This window comes from Papio anubis, chromosome 15 (assembly GCF_008728515.1).
Source record: "Papio anubis isolate 15944 chromosome 15, Panubis1.0, whole genome shotgun sequence".
Lineage (NCBI taxonomy): Eukaryota > Metazoa > Chordata > Mammalia > Primates > Cercopithecidae > Papio > Papio anubis.
The window spans coordinates 4,110,538-4,126,670 of record NC_044990.1 but is presented as its reverse complement, the minus strand read 5'-3'; the positions used below and the strand labels follow the sequence as shown (position 1 = coordinate 4,126,670).

General features: G+C 47.8%; 1 protein-coding gene across 8 annotated transcripts in view; it reads right to left on the bottom strand.

The window, feature by feature from the left end:
- The window catches only part of SPATA13 (spermatogenesis associated 13), a 152,065-nt gene that overhangs the window by 15,517 nt on the left and 120,415 nt on the right, over nt 1-16,133 (bottom strand). For 7 of the 8 annotated variants that reach the window (XM_009191642.4, XM_031655766.1, XM_031655764.1 and 4 more), the window contains 5 exons: nt 7,585-7,721; nt 5,441-5,620; nt 4,783-4,968; nt 2,534-2,713; nt 847-1,079 (listed from right to left, as the gene is read on the bottom strand). In XM_009191642.4, coding sequence (XP_009189906.2) covers nt 847-1,079; nt 2,534-2,713; nt 4,783-4,968; nt 5,441-5,620; nt 7,585-7,721 — 916 coding nt within the window. Of the gene's footprint in view, nt 1-846; nt 1,080-2,533; nt 2,714-4,782; nt 4,969-5,440; nt 5,621-6,819; nt 7,251-7,584; nt 7,722-16,133 lie in introns of those variants that run through there. The other variant, XM_021929493.2, reaches the window with a different exon arrangement.

Here is a 16,133-nt window from a genome sequence, read left to right as displayed (position 1 = left end):
CAAGGCAGATGATAAAGACAGAATGTGTATGTTGTTGCTTTTTGTTCAGGAGAAGCTGAGATTCAAACAAGAGAAGGGTGAGTAACAAGAAGAGCTTAGTCAGGCACCAAGGAAGCTCAAAGGGAGACGCAGCATTCAGGTAAGCGTGGAAGCAAGCCCTGTGCTTCCAGCAGGAGGGAACAGGGAAAAGACCAGCGAGTCGGCACCCTGGTGCGTAGGAACGGCTCAGGGCCCAGCAGGTGCCCAGTGCCCTGGTCTTCTCAGCCGTCCCATATGGATTCGCACCCCTGACAATCCACACCCTTTTACAGTTCAAGCTTGTGTGTGCCCTCAGCCCTTCTATGTTGCTAAGTAGAGACTGCTTAACAACAAGTCGCTTTAGGTAAGTCACCATCAAGTAACGTTTCTGCCATAAAAAATCCTGCTCTGAGCTGAGCTGCTGTGCGTCAACCTCAGGGGCACAGGACAGAACGGGAGTCATGGCTGTCCATTCACACTGGTCTGTTTCCCTCAGAAACGGTCTTTACTAACCACTGAGTACTCAAAGGCACGTTTATAAAATACAGGTAAGCAACATAAGGAGTGACAATACAACAAAAGCCCCCGTACACTCATGGCACAGCTCACGAATGACCCTTGCATCTTCACAGCTCTAGGAGTGGATATTCTGGAGCCTCTTCAATCACGCTACTTCAAGAGTTAATTGCACACATTCTAAACGGTCTGAAAACTTCTCCCACGGAGCGCCCAAAGTGTTAAGGCTGACACTGAAGCCCCCCTATCACTGCTGGGGGTGAAGAGCTGCCTACAGGTAAGGGCAGCAGCACCCTCACCCGCGCCCCTCACCCGTGCTCCTGTGTGGTATACTTGAGCAGCTCGGCCAGCTGCAGCGGGTATTTGCAGATCTTCTGCACCGGTGTGAGCAGGAACCCGTCGATGGCGATGTCAATCATCTGCTGCAGCAGGCGGCAGGCTTCGAAGAAATGTCTGTACTTGCCCTGCTTCATGAGGTTGGCGAGCTCCAGGCAGGCGCCCGGGTGGTTGTTGCAGTACTCAGAATAGATGGCAAAGCCCTCTTGCTGGGAAGGAAAAGCACAGCTTCATCAGCTTCTGGGGTGCCTCTGGGGCATCATCCCAGCCCTCTCTAAGGGACACTCCTAGAAAGGAGGAAGATGGACTACTGCAAGAAGGACAGGGCATGAAATCCGCTGGCGCCCGAGCTGCCCTGCCACGGTTTCCACAAGCGTCATCTGGCCGGCAGGAAGGGGTGCTTCGGCAGGCTCCTGAGGTGGTTGGGGACGAGGCTGCCCTGGGACTCAGCACCCTGGTCTCCTTCTAGCCTCGCTCGCACTCATCCTGGAAGGTGGGTAGCAGGGCCTCTAACCTCCCCCTCCCGTAAATTTTTTCAACTCAGCTGAAAACTATGTATGCAGTTTTGATGGTTGCTTATCCTTTGCGGTTTAAAACTAGTCTTGTCAGGTTTTCCTCAAAAATGCCCATTTCAACACACCTCTCTTCCCATTTCTCTGCTGTCACCCTGGCTGGGCCCGCCACGACCCCTTCCCTGGTGGTAGCAGTACTCCCCCGTCCTCACTGTGGGACTTACCTTCCTCAGGCCACCACCCGGCCTCCAGCCTGTCCTAAGGCGGCTCCTGCAGGAACCTTCTGCACAGGCCACACAAGGAGGCCTGTGACAATGTCCCAAATATGCCCAGGTCACACACGGGGCCCAGCCTCCAGCTGACTGACTGAACACAAAAACATTGCGCCCAGCCACTTAAAATCTATCTGCCCCAGAGGACTCTAGACAGCTACTGAGCCCAGCACCCAGGAAGTGAAGGTGTGGTGAGGCTGTCATTGTTATTATTATTACTCTTACCGTTCCTTAGCTATTCGGGCTGGGACTAAAATCTTCCTCTGAAATCTTCTAGCAGTAAGTAGTAATAGTCAATCATAAGTTAAAAAATGATAAATGCATGTTATCACAGGAAGGTTCTGAGGCAGTTACAGTATCACAAGCACGTGTCCTGGAGCCACATGCCCGGATCTGCCTGCACAGCTGCCTCTTACTGGTATGTGGCCTTGGGTTACTTACTCTCTGGGCCTCAGTTTCCTCAACTAGAAAGTGAGAGATAATCATATCTACCTCATAGCAATACACAAGCCAATATAAGAAAACCCTGGAAACAGTGCCTGAAATGTAATAGACACTTACTGGATATTACTAGGAAGGAGTCCATAGTTCTTACGGCATAACCCTTAGAAATTTTTAAAAAGTAATTACTCCAGATGTAACCCCCTAATTCCAGACTACATAAAAGGGTTTTGAAAAAATGAATTTGGGACATTTAGACATGATTATACAGATTTCGTTTATATGATAAGCACGTAAGATAGAAGAAACATCTCCTTTTTATGGAAGATTCATCTAGCAAACAAACCATAAAGCTAAAGAGACTCCTGTTGTTCGTGGAGATGCACTTCAAAATTATGTAACCAGATGTTATTAATAATGAAGTAAAGGGTGACGCACATTTTGAAGAAAGCAAGATCCTATTTCACTCAAGTGAGGTTCCTCTTTGTTGTACTGTTTCTCAAGGTCTTTCAGAAACTTTCTCTGGAATTTGTAAATATCTTCAATGTTTCCAAAAATAGTGGCTAGCTGCGCAACAGTGAACATTCCTGTGTGCTTGCGGCACTGTCGGAGATAGCCCTGCAAAATACAGAAGCAATGGTTTTCATTTGGAAATCCAAATAAAGTATTTGAATAGTACAGCTTTTGTAGGCCTAAAAACCATGATCTTGGAATGAATTTTAATTAAAGAAAATTATTTTAACCTCTATGAGTCTCTGATGAGGTCATCGTACTTCCATGACTGCAGCTTGCCATAGGTGTTTTAAAATAAAAAGAAAGCAAAAAGGCTCATGCCGTTGGATTTAGGATCCAATAAACCATGTAATGTTTCCAGAAACAAGTTTCACATACCAGAGCTCAAAAATTGGTGTCGTCACATGTTTTTCCAAACTCTTCAGATAATCATTCTCTCAACCCTAATTCCATTTCACAGCCTAGGTGACTTGTCAAATGCAGAATGTCACTGCTTGCTGAATAGCCCACGCAGCTCTGTGCACTGTCCATCAGGGCAAGGATTCCTCTTACTCGAGGATTCCACCAGCACCGCCTTTCTATGGCCAGCACCAATCTGTAGGTCTTTAATCTGAGGCTTGCACTAATTATCTATGTGCAACACCATGGCTACACTATGGCTTGGGTAGGAGCTAGTGGGATGAGAAGAAAAGGCTGTACATACATGTAGCAGCTAACTCAAAAAGTTATCATGACATTCAATAGAATGAACTGACCATGGAGTACAACACATACCAATGACTACTTGGTATGAATTTTACCAGGAAAACAATATAATGTAATAGTTCAGAAAAGGACAGGTTCTGGGGCAGACTGCCTGGGTTTAAATCCAACCCCACCACTTAACTTCTCTGTGCCTTGGTCTCCCCATCTGCAATGTGGGTTAACAGGACTTGCCCAGTGAGAATGCTGTGGTAGCCGAGTTAATCCAGGTAAGGGGTGGCAACAGTCAATGTTCAATAATCATGGGCAGTTCCTCTTATTTCCCTAAATACCACTGCAGAACTGCTTCTTTCGCCACACACTCACACAGAATGAGATGGCTGGCACAAAGAAGCTAAACACTGGCCTGTCCACACGGCTGGCTAATCTGATGAGACAACGGGCAGTTCTCTGACTTCAACTTGTCTTCAGCACTGAATGGTCAGCGTTGAATGGATAGTGCAGATATCAGCATTTATAGCTAGAAGAGCCACAATGAGCAGACAGGGCAAACAGCAGTGTAGTATGATGCTCGTACACAATCCATAAAAGCACAAAATACCACAGGAAGACAAAACCCTTTCAGGTGCACCTCTCCTAATGACAAGCTCTCTGAAATCAGGATAAGACTACAAAATAAAATTTGTTGCCAAGAAGAATAGCATGACACTAGAATATAGCCTCTGGTATCACCAATATAAAACTAGTATTTTTTCCCATCTGTGTCTAAATGACTCAGGGTCTCATCTGTGAGTTGGTGATTAGATGCAGTGGGTTGCAGACAGTAACAAACCTTTGACTCTTTGTAAAATCAAGTGAGCATGTGCCTTCTATGAAAGCCATTCTTTTCAAATAATCTCAGGAATTAGGTCCTGACAGAGATAGTTGCAGAGTGCACTTAAGAGAGGGGCTGGGCACACTGGCTCACGCCTCTAATCCCAGCACTTTGAGAAACCAAGGCAGGAAAATTGCTTCAGTCCATGAGTTCGTGACCAGCCTCGACAACACAATGAGACCCTGTCTGTATATAAAATTTAGAAAATTAGCTGGGTGTGGTGATGCATGCCTGTAGTCCTAGCTACTCAGGAGGCTGAGGAGCGAGGATTGCTTAAAGCCCAGGAGTTTGAGGCTGCAGTGAGCTATGATCATGCCACTGTACTCCAATCTAGGTGACAGGGCAAGACCCTATCTCTAAGAAAAGCCTTGCCTCTGAAAAGAGACCCTGACTCTAGAAAACCTCCAGCAACAGCTAGGACAGCCGCAGCACTCAGACTTAGCAGTGCAGACAGCAGGGGCGGAGAAACAAGCAGTGGGTAAGTGTATACATGTGGGAGTCTGATGGAGGGGTAGGGGGTGGAGGTGGGGAGAAAGCCCAGGCACCTCAGGCAACCTCGTACTGTGACCCTCAGTGAGGTCCCAGCCTGGCATCCCACCTCGCAGATGTCCCTGAGGTGTTTGATGTACACCCGCTCAGTGTCCATGATCTCCCGGATGACGTTGGTCCGCATCTGCTGCTTGTTCTCGCAGTGTCTGTGGCGGCTCTGGCTGGCCTCCTCGTCCTGCTCCGCACTGCGGGTGCTGCTGGAGTTCTCCGACAGCTCTTCCTGATTCACTCGCAACTGCAACCCACACACGGGGGACAGGTGACTTGGGGCAAGGGAGGGCAGCACGGAACAGAGGCAGGAGACCTCCCAGGTTCCTACTTTCCTGTGACCTGTTGAGAAGGCGGCCTGGCCCTCGCCTGAGTCTCATGGCCTCAGCAGGGCTGCAGCTGTGCCAGCAGGCACAAGGACCACAGAGAAATACCGAGCAACTCGCTTGCCTTCCGTTAACATTTTGGCTGCGACCCAGCCTGATTTCTTACAGGTGTGACTTGCATGTCAGCTAACCATTACAAAAGCGCTGACCTGATGAAAGGCGAGTTCTGACCCGAAAGGATCCTGCAGCCCCCACAGACACTTTGGAAAAGCTGCAAGCGCCCCACACTTACTCTGACGAAGCTTGCGGGGAACAAGCGCCCCCCACTTACTCTGATGAAGCTGCAAGCACCCTGCACTTACTCTGACGAAGCTGCAAGCGCCCCGCACTTACTCTGACGAAGCTCGCGGGGAACCAGGCCTCCTTGTCCTCACTGCGGCCCCACCACCAGTCCTTGTTGGAAGCTTCCAGAACCTGGATGACATCCCCGGCTTTGAAGCCCAGTTCCTGGTCGTCCATGGTCACATGGTCCCACAGGGCTTCTGCGCAGACCACGTTGCCATCACTGATCAGCTGAAAGGAGACAGTGGGGTGTGCTCAGCATAGAGCACGTGTGGGCGGGAGGGTGAGGGAGCTGCTAGGTGCACTCTCAGGGTGACACTGGTATCCTCTCACTTGGATATGCTGGTGGCATTTGGTCCACACTGACTATGTGACTAGTTACACAAAGAGAACCCAGGAGAACAGACTGGGGAAAAACAAAGTCAGGAGGGGCATCTCTACCTGCTTTTAAAGAAAGCCCTTATACTGGGCGTGGTGGCTCACACCTATAATCCCAGCACTTTGGGAGGCCGAGGCAGGTGGATCACCTGAGGTCAAGAATTCAAGACCAGCCCAACCAAGATTGTGAAACCCCATCTCTACTAAAAATACAAAAATTAGCCAGGCGTGGTGGTGGGCTCCTATAATCCCAGCTACTCAGGAGGCTGAGGCTGGAGAATCGCTTGAACTTAGGAGGCGGAGGTTGCAGTGAGTGGAGATCATGCCAATGCACTCCAGCCTGGGTGATAAGAGCAAAACTCTTGTTTCCAAAAAAAAAAAAAAAAAAAAAAAATTAGCCAGGTGTCCTGGCACATGTCTGTAATCACAGGTACTCAGGAGGCTGAGGCAGGACAACTGCTTGCACCTGGAAAGCAGAGGCGCAGTGAGCCGAGATTACATCACTGCACTCTAGCCTGGGCAACAAGAGCAAAATGCAAGAAAAAAGGGAGGGAGGGAAGGAGGAAGGCAGGAAGGCAGGCAAGCCCCTTTAAAAAAAAAAAAAAAAAAGTGTAAGTTGCTCACTTAGCAGCAGGTCAGTTATCTAGCAAACTTCAATTCTGAAATATTTGCTCCAAAAATGGTTTCTGGCAACCATACTAGATGTCACAGAGCCAAGCTTACTAAAGTTATGCACATATGCTACTGGAAGTCTGTCCCTCACATCTCCCTCCCGTGTGGATCATTCATACTTTATTCACAATGCGAGTAAGCTTTGCATCTAACTTTACACTTTACAGCAATTAAAGAGAACACAGCATGATCCTGAGATCGTTAACAATTAAACAGGAACAAATGTGGCTCCTCCAGCCACCGGTCACGGGAGCAGGTGATTCCGCACATCTCCTTAGCGCCCAACAATACACATCACTGGCGATCTCGGTAGAGACACTGACTCACTGAGGAGTTACGCTCCACACGTTCTGCTCAAGAACGTCAAAAGCTGGACGTACCTTCCAGAATGATTTCCTAAAAAAAAAGCTACAGCTGCAGGGTGGCCAAAGGAACACCAGATTTGGAGGGAGAAATACATGGGTGCCTCCAGCTCTGCCATTCGCCATCAAGTAATTAGACATGTTTCCTCAGAGCGTTGATGAAAATGTGGATAATACCCATGATGTCCGCTTCTTAGATCAGTTGTGAGAATGACACGAGATACCGGAAGGGAGGGTATTCTTTCATCAAATGGAAAGCACTGGCCGAACACTGACGGGGAGCTGCTCTTCTTTACCTAAAAAGATGAGCTGCCTCTACCCCGAAAGCTTAATCCCACACATTTTCCTGGACGAGGTCAGAGAATCACAGTGTTGTTCTTTCTTTATTTTTGAGATGGAGTCTCGCTCTTTCACCCAGGCTGGAGTGCAGTGGTGTGCTCTCGGCTCGCTGCAACCTCTGCCTCCCAGCTTCAAGCAATTCTCCCTGCCTCAGCCTCCCAAGTAGCTGCGTTTACAGGTGCGCACCATCACGCCTACCTAATTTTCTGTTATTTTTAGTAGAGACAGGGTTTCACTATGTTGGCCAGGCTGGTCTTGAACTCTTGAGCACAAATGATCCACCCTCCTCGGCCTCCCAAAGTGAATCACAGTGTTGTTTTAATCAGAGTTCCAGGCTTTTGGACATGCTTAGTAAAGAAAAACCACAGAACAAAGTCAGAAGTGGTTGTGGACCCTGAAAATCAGGTATCCCGTATCCACCACTGTCATGTGGAATTCCAGTACCTCATTGATGGCCAGCTGCTCCCCGCCGGGCTGCAGGTACCGAGGGCTCGCCTGGCAGAGGTCCTCATAGCTCAAGTCCTCCTCACTACCGTTGTCATCCACTAAGGCAGACGGCTCAGTACCTCCATCTGAAGAAACTAAAACATACAAAATACAAAAGGCATGATTTAAAAGACACAGCTAACAAGATTTTTTCATATGATGAAAAAATTTGGTAATATACTCCCAAGGGAAGGTAATCATCTTAGAATAAGAAACTGCTAGAAAATGTTTACATTACTCCAAAGTTGAGAGCTGCAGTTCAGTGTGACATTAAGTGAGAGGTGGAATGTTAAAGAGTGTATTGCCAACACAATACCATTTGCAGAGTGAAGACCATCAGGGCATTATGTGTAATTTACTTGGAAGTCTGTGCTCCACCCTGGATATTAACAGCATAAATACAGATAACAATGCTTCCAAGCAATGTGCTGGGAAGTCTGAGGAGGTAAAGAAGATGAAAAAGATGATCCGATATTCTGCTTCCATCCTTTATCTGCAAGGCAGTACTACCAAAACCAGTACATCCCAACAGTGTCTCGAGTAGAAATGTGCCATCATTCTTACTCTCCATACATATCTGAAAGGCTCGGAACTCAAAATATGAGAATGAGGAATTATATAGTACTTTTACCAGAAAAGAGAGAGAAAGACATATATATATACGTGTGTGTGTGTGTGTGTGTGTGTGTATATATATATATATATATTTTTTTTTTTTCCCCAAGACGGAGTCCCGCTCTGTCGCCCAGGCTGGAGTGCAGTGGCGCGATCTCAGCTCACTGCAAGTTCCACCTCTCGGGTTCCAGACGTTCTCCTGCCTCAGCCTCCCGAGTACCTGGGACTACAGGCGCCCGCCACCACACCCGGCTAATTTTTTGTATTTTTAGTAGAGACGGGGTTTCACCGTGTTAGCCAGGATGAGCTCAATCTCCTGACCTCATGATCCACCTGCCTTGGCCTCCCAAAGTGCTGGGATTACAGGCGTGAGCCACTGCACCTGGCCAAGAGAGATCTTTTAAGGACGGTGCAGCTTTTTAGATTGGCCACCCTGGTAGTCAGATTTTCTTTCTTGGGACAATGAACCACGCTCGGCAAAGCCAACAATCTGTCACAGAGCAGTGTCTTCTTTCAGACGCATGGCCTCAGCCCTCTTGTGCAAGTTCAGGGATGTCTCCATCACTGTTTTTCCACTTGATCTTAGCCAAAAGGCCGAGAAGCGACGCATCACTATTTTTTCCAGCGGAACGACTGTCAGGTGCTGGGGACAATGACCTTTGTCCTTAAGGGGATGCAATAAAACCCGAATACTTTATTGAGGAATTTTGCATCGATGTTCATCAGGGATATTGGTCTAAAATTCTCTTTTTTTTGTTGTGTCTCTGCCAGGCTTTGGTATCAGGATGATGCTGGCCTCATAAAATGAGTTAGGGAGGATTCCCTCTTTTTCTATTGATTGGAATAGTTTCAGAAGGAATGGTACCAGCTCCTCCTTGTACCTCTGGTAGAATTCGACTGTGAATCCGTCTGGTCCTGGACTTTTTTTGGTTGGTAAGTTATTAATTATTGCCTCAATTTCAGAGCCTGTTATTGGTCTATTCAGAGATTCAACTTCTTCCTGGCTTAGTCTTGGGAGAGTGTATGTGTCCAGGAATTTATCCAATTCTTCTAGATTTTCTAGTTTACTTGAGTAGACATATTTATAGTATTCTCTGATGGTAGTTTGTATTTCTGTGGGATCGCTGGTGATATCCCCTTTATAATTTTTTATTGCATCTATTTGATTCTTCTCTCTTTTCTTCTTTATTAGTCTTGCTAGCGGTCTATCAATTTTGTTGATCTTTTCAAAAAAAACCAGCTCCTGGATTCACTGATTTTTGCAAGGCTGGTTCAACATATGCAAATCAATAAACATAATCCAGCATATAAATAGAACCAATGACAAAAACCACATGATTATCTCAATAGATGCAGAAAAGGCCTTTGACAAAATTCAACAGCGCTTCATGCTAAAAACTCTCATTAAATTAGGTATTGATGGGACGTATCTCTAAATAATAAGAGCCATTTATGACAAACCCACATCCGATATCATACTGAATGGACAAAAACTGGAAGCATTCCCTTTGAAAACTGGCACAAGACAGGGATGCCCTCTCTCACAACTCCTATTCAACATAGTGTTGGAAGTTCTGGCCAAGGTTATCAGGCAGGAGAAAGAAATAAAAGATATTCAATTAGGAAAAGAGGAAGTCATATTGTCCCTGTTAGCAGATGACATGATTGTGTATCTAGAAAACCCCATGGTCTCATCCCCAAATCTCCTTAAGCTGATAAGCAAGCAACTTCAGCAAAGTCTCAGGATACAAAATTAATGTGCAAAAATCACAAGCATTCCTATACACCAATAACAGCAAACAGAGAGCCAAATCATGAGTGAACTCCCATTCACAATTGCTTCAAAGAGAATAAAATACCTAGGAATCCAACTTACAATGGATGTGGAAGGACCTCTTCCAGGAGAACTACAAACCACTGCTCAACGAAATAAAAGAGGATACAAACAAATGGAAGAATATTCCATGCTCATGGATAGGAAGAATCAATATCGTGAAAATGGCTATACTGCCCAAAGTAATTTATAGATTCAATGCCATCCCCATCAAGCTACCAATGACTTCCTTCACAGAATTGGAAAAACTACTTTAAAGTTCATATGGAACCAAAAAAGAGCCCACATTGCCAAGACAATCCTAAGCCAAAAGACCAAAGCTGGAGGCATCACGCTACCTGACTTCAAACTATACTACAAGGCTACAGTAACCAAAACAGCATGGTACTGGTACCAAAACAGAGATATAGACCAATGGAACAGAATAGAGCCCTCAGAAATAATACCACACACGTACAACTATCTGGTCTTTGACAAACCTGACAAAAACAAGAAATGGGGAAAGGATTCCCTATTTAACAAATGTTGCTGGGAAAACTGGCTAGCCATCTGTGGAAAGCTGAAACTGGATCCCTTCCTTACACCTTATACAAAAATTAATTCAAGATGGATTAAAGACTTAAATGTTAGACCTAAAACCATAGAAACCCTAGAAGAAAACCTAGGCTATAATACCATTCAGGATATAGCATGGGCAAGGACTTCATGTCTAAAACACCAAAAGCAATGGCAACAAAAGCCCAAATTGACAAATGGGTTCAATTAAACTAAAGAGCTCCTGCACAGCAAAAGAAACTACCATCAGAGTGAACAGGCAACCTACAGAATGGGAGAAAATTTTTGCAATCTACTCATCTGACAAAGGGCTAATATCCAGAATCTACAAAGAACTCAAACAAATTTACAAGAAAAAAACAATCCCATCAAAAAGTGGGCAAAGGATATGAACAGATGCTTCTCAAAAGAAGACATTTATGCAGCCAACAGACACATGAAAAAATGCTCATCATCACTGGCTATCAGAGAAATGCAAATCAAAACCACAATGAGATACCATCTCACACCAGTTAGAATGGCAATCATTAACAAGTCAGGAAACAACAGGTGCTGGAGAGGATGTGGAGAAACAGGAACACTTTTACACTGTTGGTGGGACTGTAAACTAGTTCAGCCATTCTGGAAGACAGTGTGGCGATTCCTCAAGGATCTAGAACTAGAAATACCATTTGACCCAGCCATCCCATTACTGGGTATATACCCAAAGGATTACAAATCATGCTGCTGTAAAGACAGATGCACATGTATGTTTATTGTGGCACTATTCACAATAGCAAAGACTTGGAACCAACCCAAATGTCCAATGATGACAGACTGGATTAAGAAAATGTGGCACATATATACCATGGAATACTATGAAGCCATAAAAAATGATGAGTTCATGTCCTTTGTAGGGACATGGATCAAGACGGAAACCAACATTCTCAGCAAACCATCACAAGGACAGAAAACCAAACACTGCATGTTCTCACTCATAGGTGGGAACTGAACAATGAGAACACTTGGACACTGGAAGGGGAACATCACACACCGGGGCCTATTGTGGGGTGGGGGTAGCGGGGAAGGGATAGCATTAGGAGATATACCTAAAGTAAATGACAAGTTAATGGGTGCAGCACACCAACATGGCACATGTATACATATGTAGCAAACCTGCATGTTGTGCACATGTACCCTAGAACTTCAAAGTATAAAAAAAGAAACAAAAAAAACCCCCAAATACTGATGACTGCACCCAGGAAGTGGAAATATAATAAGGAGAGTCCAAAGCAAGTGGCAGGATTTTAAAGAGAAAGGGACCCGCCTCAGCCAGGGAAAGGCTTCCTGGAAGACCACTCAGAACAGAGTGATGGCCCCTGATTGCAAACCGAAGGTGGCTGATGCGAAGCACATGCTCCAAGGACCCCCAGCACATCTCACGAAAGACGAGACTGCAAAGATCAGGGGCACACAGAAGGGCCTCACAGGCTAGAGTTCATCCCGGGCTGCTCTGCCAGGGTTCGGAGGAAGGAAGCCACAGGACCTAAGCAGAGTCCCCTCATACGACAGAAAGAGAAGAGGTTTTAGGATCACGGAGGCTGCTCTGAATTCTGGTCCTGCCCTTCTGTGGGCATGGGACCTAAACCAAGTGACTTCATTTATCTGAGCTTCGTGTCCTTTTTGAAGAATCAGGCGACAGAATGCATGTGACACTCTCAGCCTCCTTGACCAGAGCTGGAACTCCACAGAGAGTTGAAGGTGTCCCAAACGCTGAGGGCTGGGCTAATGACAGACTTTGCTAGGACGTGGAGGAAGAGCTGTTGGCGCAGAGCCTGGGGCCAGGGAAGCCAGCTGGGGAGAACACAGTTAGTGGGAGTGGGCGACAACAGGAGCGGCCCCAGGAAATGGCATCAGGAACTGAGATCCATGTCGGGAGGTCAAGTTCATGCCCACAGCAAGAGATAGGGTCAAGGACGTTTTGGAAAAATTCCAAGTTCCCTGGAGATTTAACAAAAAGCAGAAGTCTGAGGGAGAAGCCGGTGTGCTGGGAAGGACAGAGGGAAGGACAGAGGGAAGGACAGAGGGAAGGACAGAGGGCTGGCTGAAGGTTGCGCTGGGATGGTGCTCCCTGGACTTGCTTTTCTCAGGGACTTGGCAAATCCATGTTTCTAGTTACTTGACTAGAAAAGGATGGGCCTGGTTTCTGACTGAAGAGTTCTTTCTTGGGGAGATGTTTTATATTCGGATCAATGCAACCTGTATTTTCTATGCACAGCTCATCTTACCCGCACTGGCCATGTGCCAGGTGCTCGGCAGACACACGTCCAGCCCCAGACCCCCACCCCCCACCACCATGCTTGGCCTCCTGCTTCCCTCACGCCTCTCCTCCCCTCCCCTCATCATTTCAGCCACACTGCTGTCAGAAGCAACCGATTCTGTAAAATAGAGCCCAGGAATCTGACACTAGAACAATGATAAACATGGAAAAAGGTCCACAATAACGGGGGTAATCAACACTGCAGAAGTAGTATTTCACGCACCAGCATTTTAGGTCTTTGTTGCCAAGCAGAGACAGAGCTGTGGTGACGAGGAGTTCAAGCTCATGCACTCACCATGCATGGAGCTCCTGAAGCAGGAGGGAGGGAAAGCAGGAAGGTGTGCACATGCCGCCAGCGGCGCCTCTCCCAGCCCGGCCCCAGCCCCTCTCTGAGACTGTGCTCAGGCCACCTCCCACCTGGCAGCCCCAGTCCTGTAAGCCTGAGCTCTGGACACAGCACCTCTCAGTGATGCCCACGGAGCTGGGTCTGCTCACGGGCCCCAGCTTTCCAATTCCTTCCCCCTCTGCCAGGGGTGCCCGTCTCAGAGAATCCCCCACATCCCAACCACCATCACCTCCTCTCCAGAACCCTCCCGTGATTCCAGAGGAGCCAGCTGCTTACATCCATGACAGCACACACCACAGTGAGGCATGGCACATGGGTCTGCACCTGTACCCTAGCCGTGAAACCACCCAGACAGGTGCACCGGACACCGCGACAGCCAGGGAACCTTGGACCAGCTGACAATAGAAGCTGGGGGAGAGCTCTCGGCATGCACCAAGGCAGGGTTCCAGGCTCTGAGAGCATGGTGCCAGTTACCCTCTACCCACCTCCACTCCCCTGCCTGGGCCCATCCCCAGTCTTGGTCAGGAAAGGTCAGGGCCTGTGTCTGGGAGGAAAAGTGAGCTGTCTTAAGAGACCAAGAGACAGGGGTGGGGGAGGAGTAAATTCCTGGGCCTGAGCACAAAGCAAGGGGCAGAAGAAAGCACTCCACAGCCTTGGTGTTGCCTTCTGGACCCCAGCTTTCTTATCTACTCATTAAAGGAGAGGGGACGGCTGTCGGGGGCATGGCAGGGCCTGGTGCCTCCGGAGAAGGGAGTGCACCCTGGGAGCACGGGTGGGTGGGCAGCAGGGAGCCAGCTATGCTTGTGGGAATCCATGTCTGTCTTGCTGGGGGTCGTGTGTGGATCCTTGTCTATCTTGCTGGGGGTGTGGCTGGAGGTCCTGAGAAAGCCAGACCTGTGCTGTCTGAGAAACACATTAGAGCCTGCACAATGCGTGGTGACTGATTCTAAATGTAACTTCTGCTTCCTATGCTAGGTCAGGGTGCGTACGGGCAGAGAGCAGGAGGTCACCTAGTCTAGTGTGCTTTGCTGGTGTGTGTGTTTCGGGGTTGGTTGGGGGACGCCTTGAGGAAGCCCATCATTTTTTTCATACATGAGTATGTCTTAGACTCCAGGGGAAACAGCACTGAAGACAAAAGCCTTCTCTAACCCTAGAGCAGCTGCCCAGACCACGAGGCCCAAGAACTCTGCTGCTTACTGGCTGAGATATTCTGATGCTCCCAGGTGAGAAGAATATACACAAACCCTGCGTGTCTAATGCCTAAAGCAGCAGCAATCTTCCAATTTTGCAAGCACTGATCTGGCACTGTCTGGTACCAACAGCATTTTTCCTTATCAGTTTAAACCACGGTTGAGCAAAAAACAACAACAAAAAAAGTGAATCTCAGTAAAATAAAGGCATTGGGGCTTCCCACCCAGAGCAAAGCTCTGAAAACGACACTTTCTCCTCGAAGAACTGAACCGTGTTTTCCAAGGGAGAATTCTTTACCATGATCTAGCTGTTGCTGTGAAAATCAGTAAAGAAAGAAAAAAAGCAGGTTGTATTCATGCATAAATCCACAATTAACAGGAGTCTATCGGAAAGTGTTAGACCTTTACAGGAGGTACCAGGAGAAAACCCTCTGGACAGAGACATGGACTGGAAATACTGACGGCTCTCTGAGTTGTTCACAAACACTTAGCAAAACAGCTTTGCCGGGGGAAGTGGCGCGCACCTGTAGTCCCAGCTACTTGGGAGGCTGAGGCGGGAGGATGGCTTGAGCCTAGGATTTCCAGTCTGCAATGAGCTCTGACTGTACCAATACACTCCAGCCTGGGCAAGAGAGCAAGACTTTGTCTCAAAAGAAAGAAGTAAAGAAAAAAAGACAACTCTGGCAGAGGTTCATCACAAGAGAGGTTTCAACAGCCACTGTTTCAACATCATGGATTAGCAGTCAGCGACACTGCGGAAGTATGACGGCTCGAGGCGCTCATGCGTCGGCTGACTCAGTCCTGGCAGGTGAGGGGGGCAGAGGCCAGGGGCAAGAGACTAGCAACACGGATGAGGGAAAGGCACGGCACCTGGAGTGAAAATTCCCGGGTCAATGTCCTTGCTTCACTAACTTCCTAACTAAATGACCTTGGTGCAAGTCACTTCAGCTCCTTCAGCTTCAGTCTTCCCATCTGTAAAGCAGGCATTAGCCTGTATGTTTTACCTGTTCAGAGGTTATTCTTCTGCCTCTCACATCCCACGACCAGATCATCCCACTGGCAGATCTGACTCTAGGTCCTGAAGGCGTCCAGAATCTGGCTACCTCTTACCCCTCTCCCACCACTCAAGCCTGGGTCCCCTCCCACCGCTTAAGCCTGGGTTCCCACCCAGCTTCGGGCTCCCTCGAGCAGCCCCTCCTGGTCTCCCTGCTGCCACCGCTGCCCCCAGCAGGCTGAAGCTGCCAGAGCGATGCTGGCAAACCATTCCTAGACTGGATTGTGTCACTCCTCTGCTCAGAATCATCCACAGGGGAGAGAGCCAAAATTCTTGAGACCTCTCCCCAGATACACTGTGCCTCCCACCCCTCTCCAACCAATGGCTCCTGGCTGCAGAGACCGCAGGCACTCCTTGCCCAGGGCCACTGTTTGTGTGCCTGACAGCTCTCCCCAGGTACACACACATTGGCTCCCTCTCTCACCTTCACCATCCCACTTAAAAGCACAATCCTCACTCTTACTCTACCGTCTCCCCTGGTTTAGTTTTCTCCATAGCTTTTGGCACCGTCTAATGTATTCTGTTCATTGTCCAGAATGTAAGCTCCAGAAAGGCAGTAATGCTTGTCTGCTTTATTCTTAACTGTGTTCCCAACACCGAGACCTGCCTGGCAC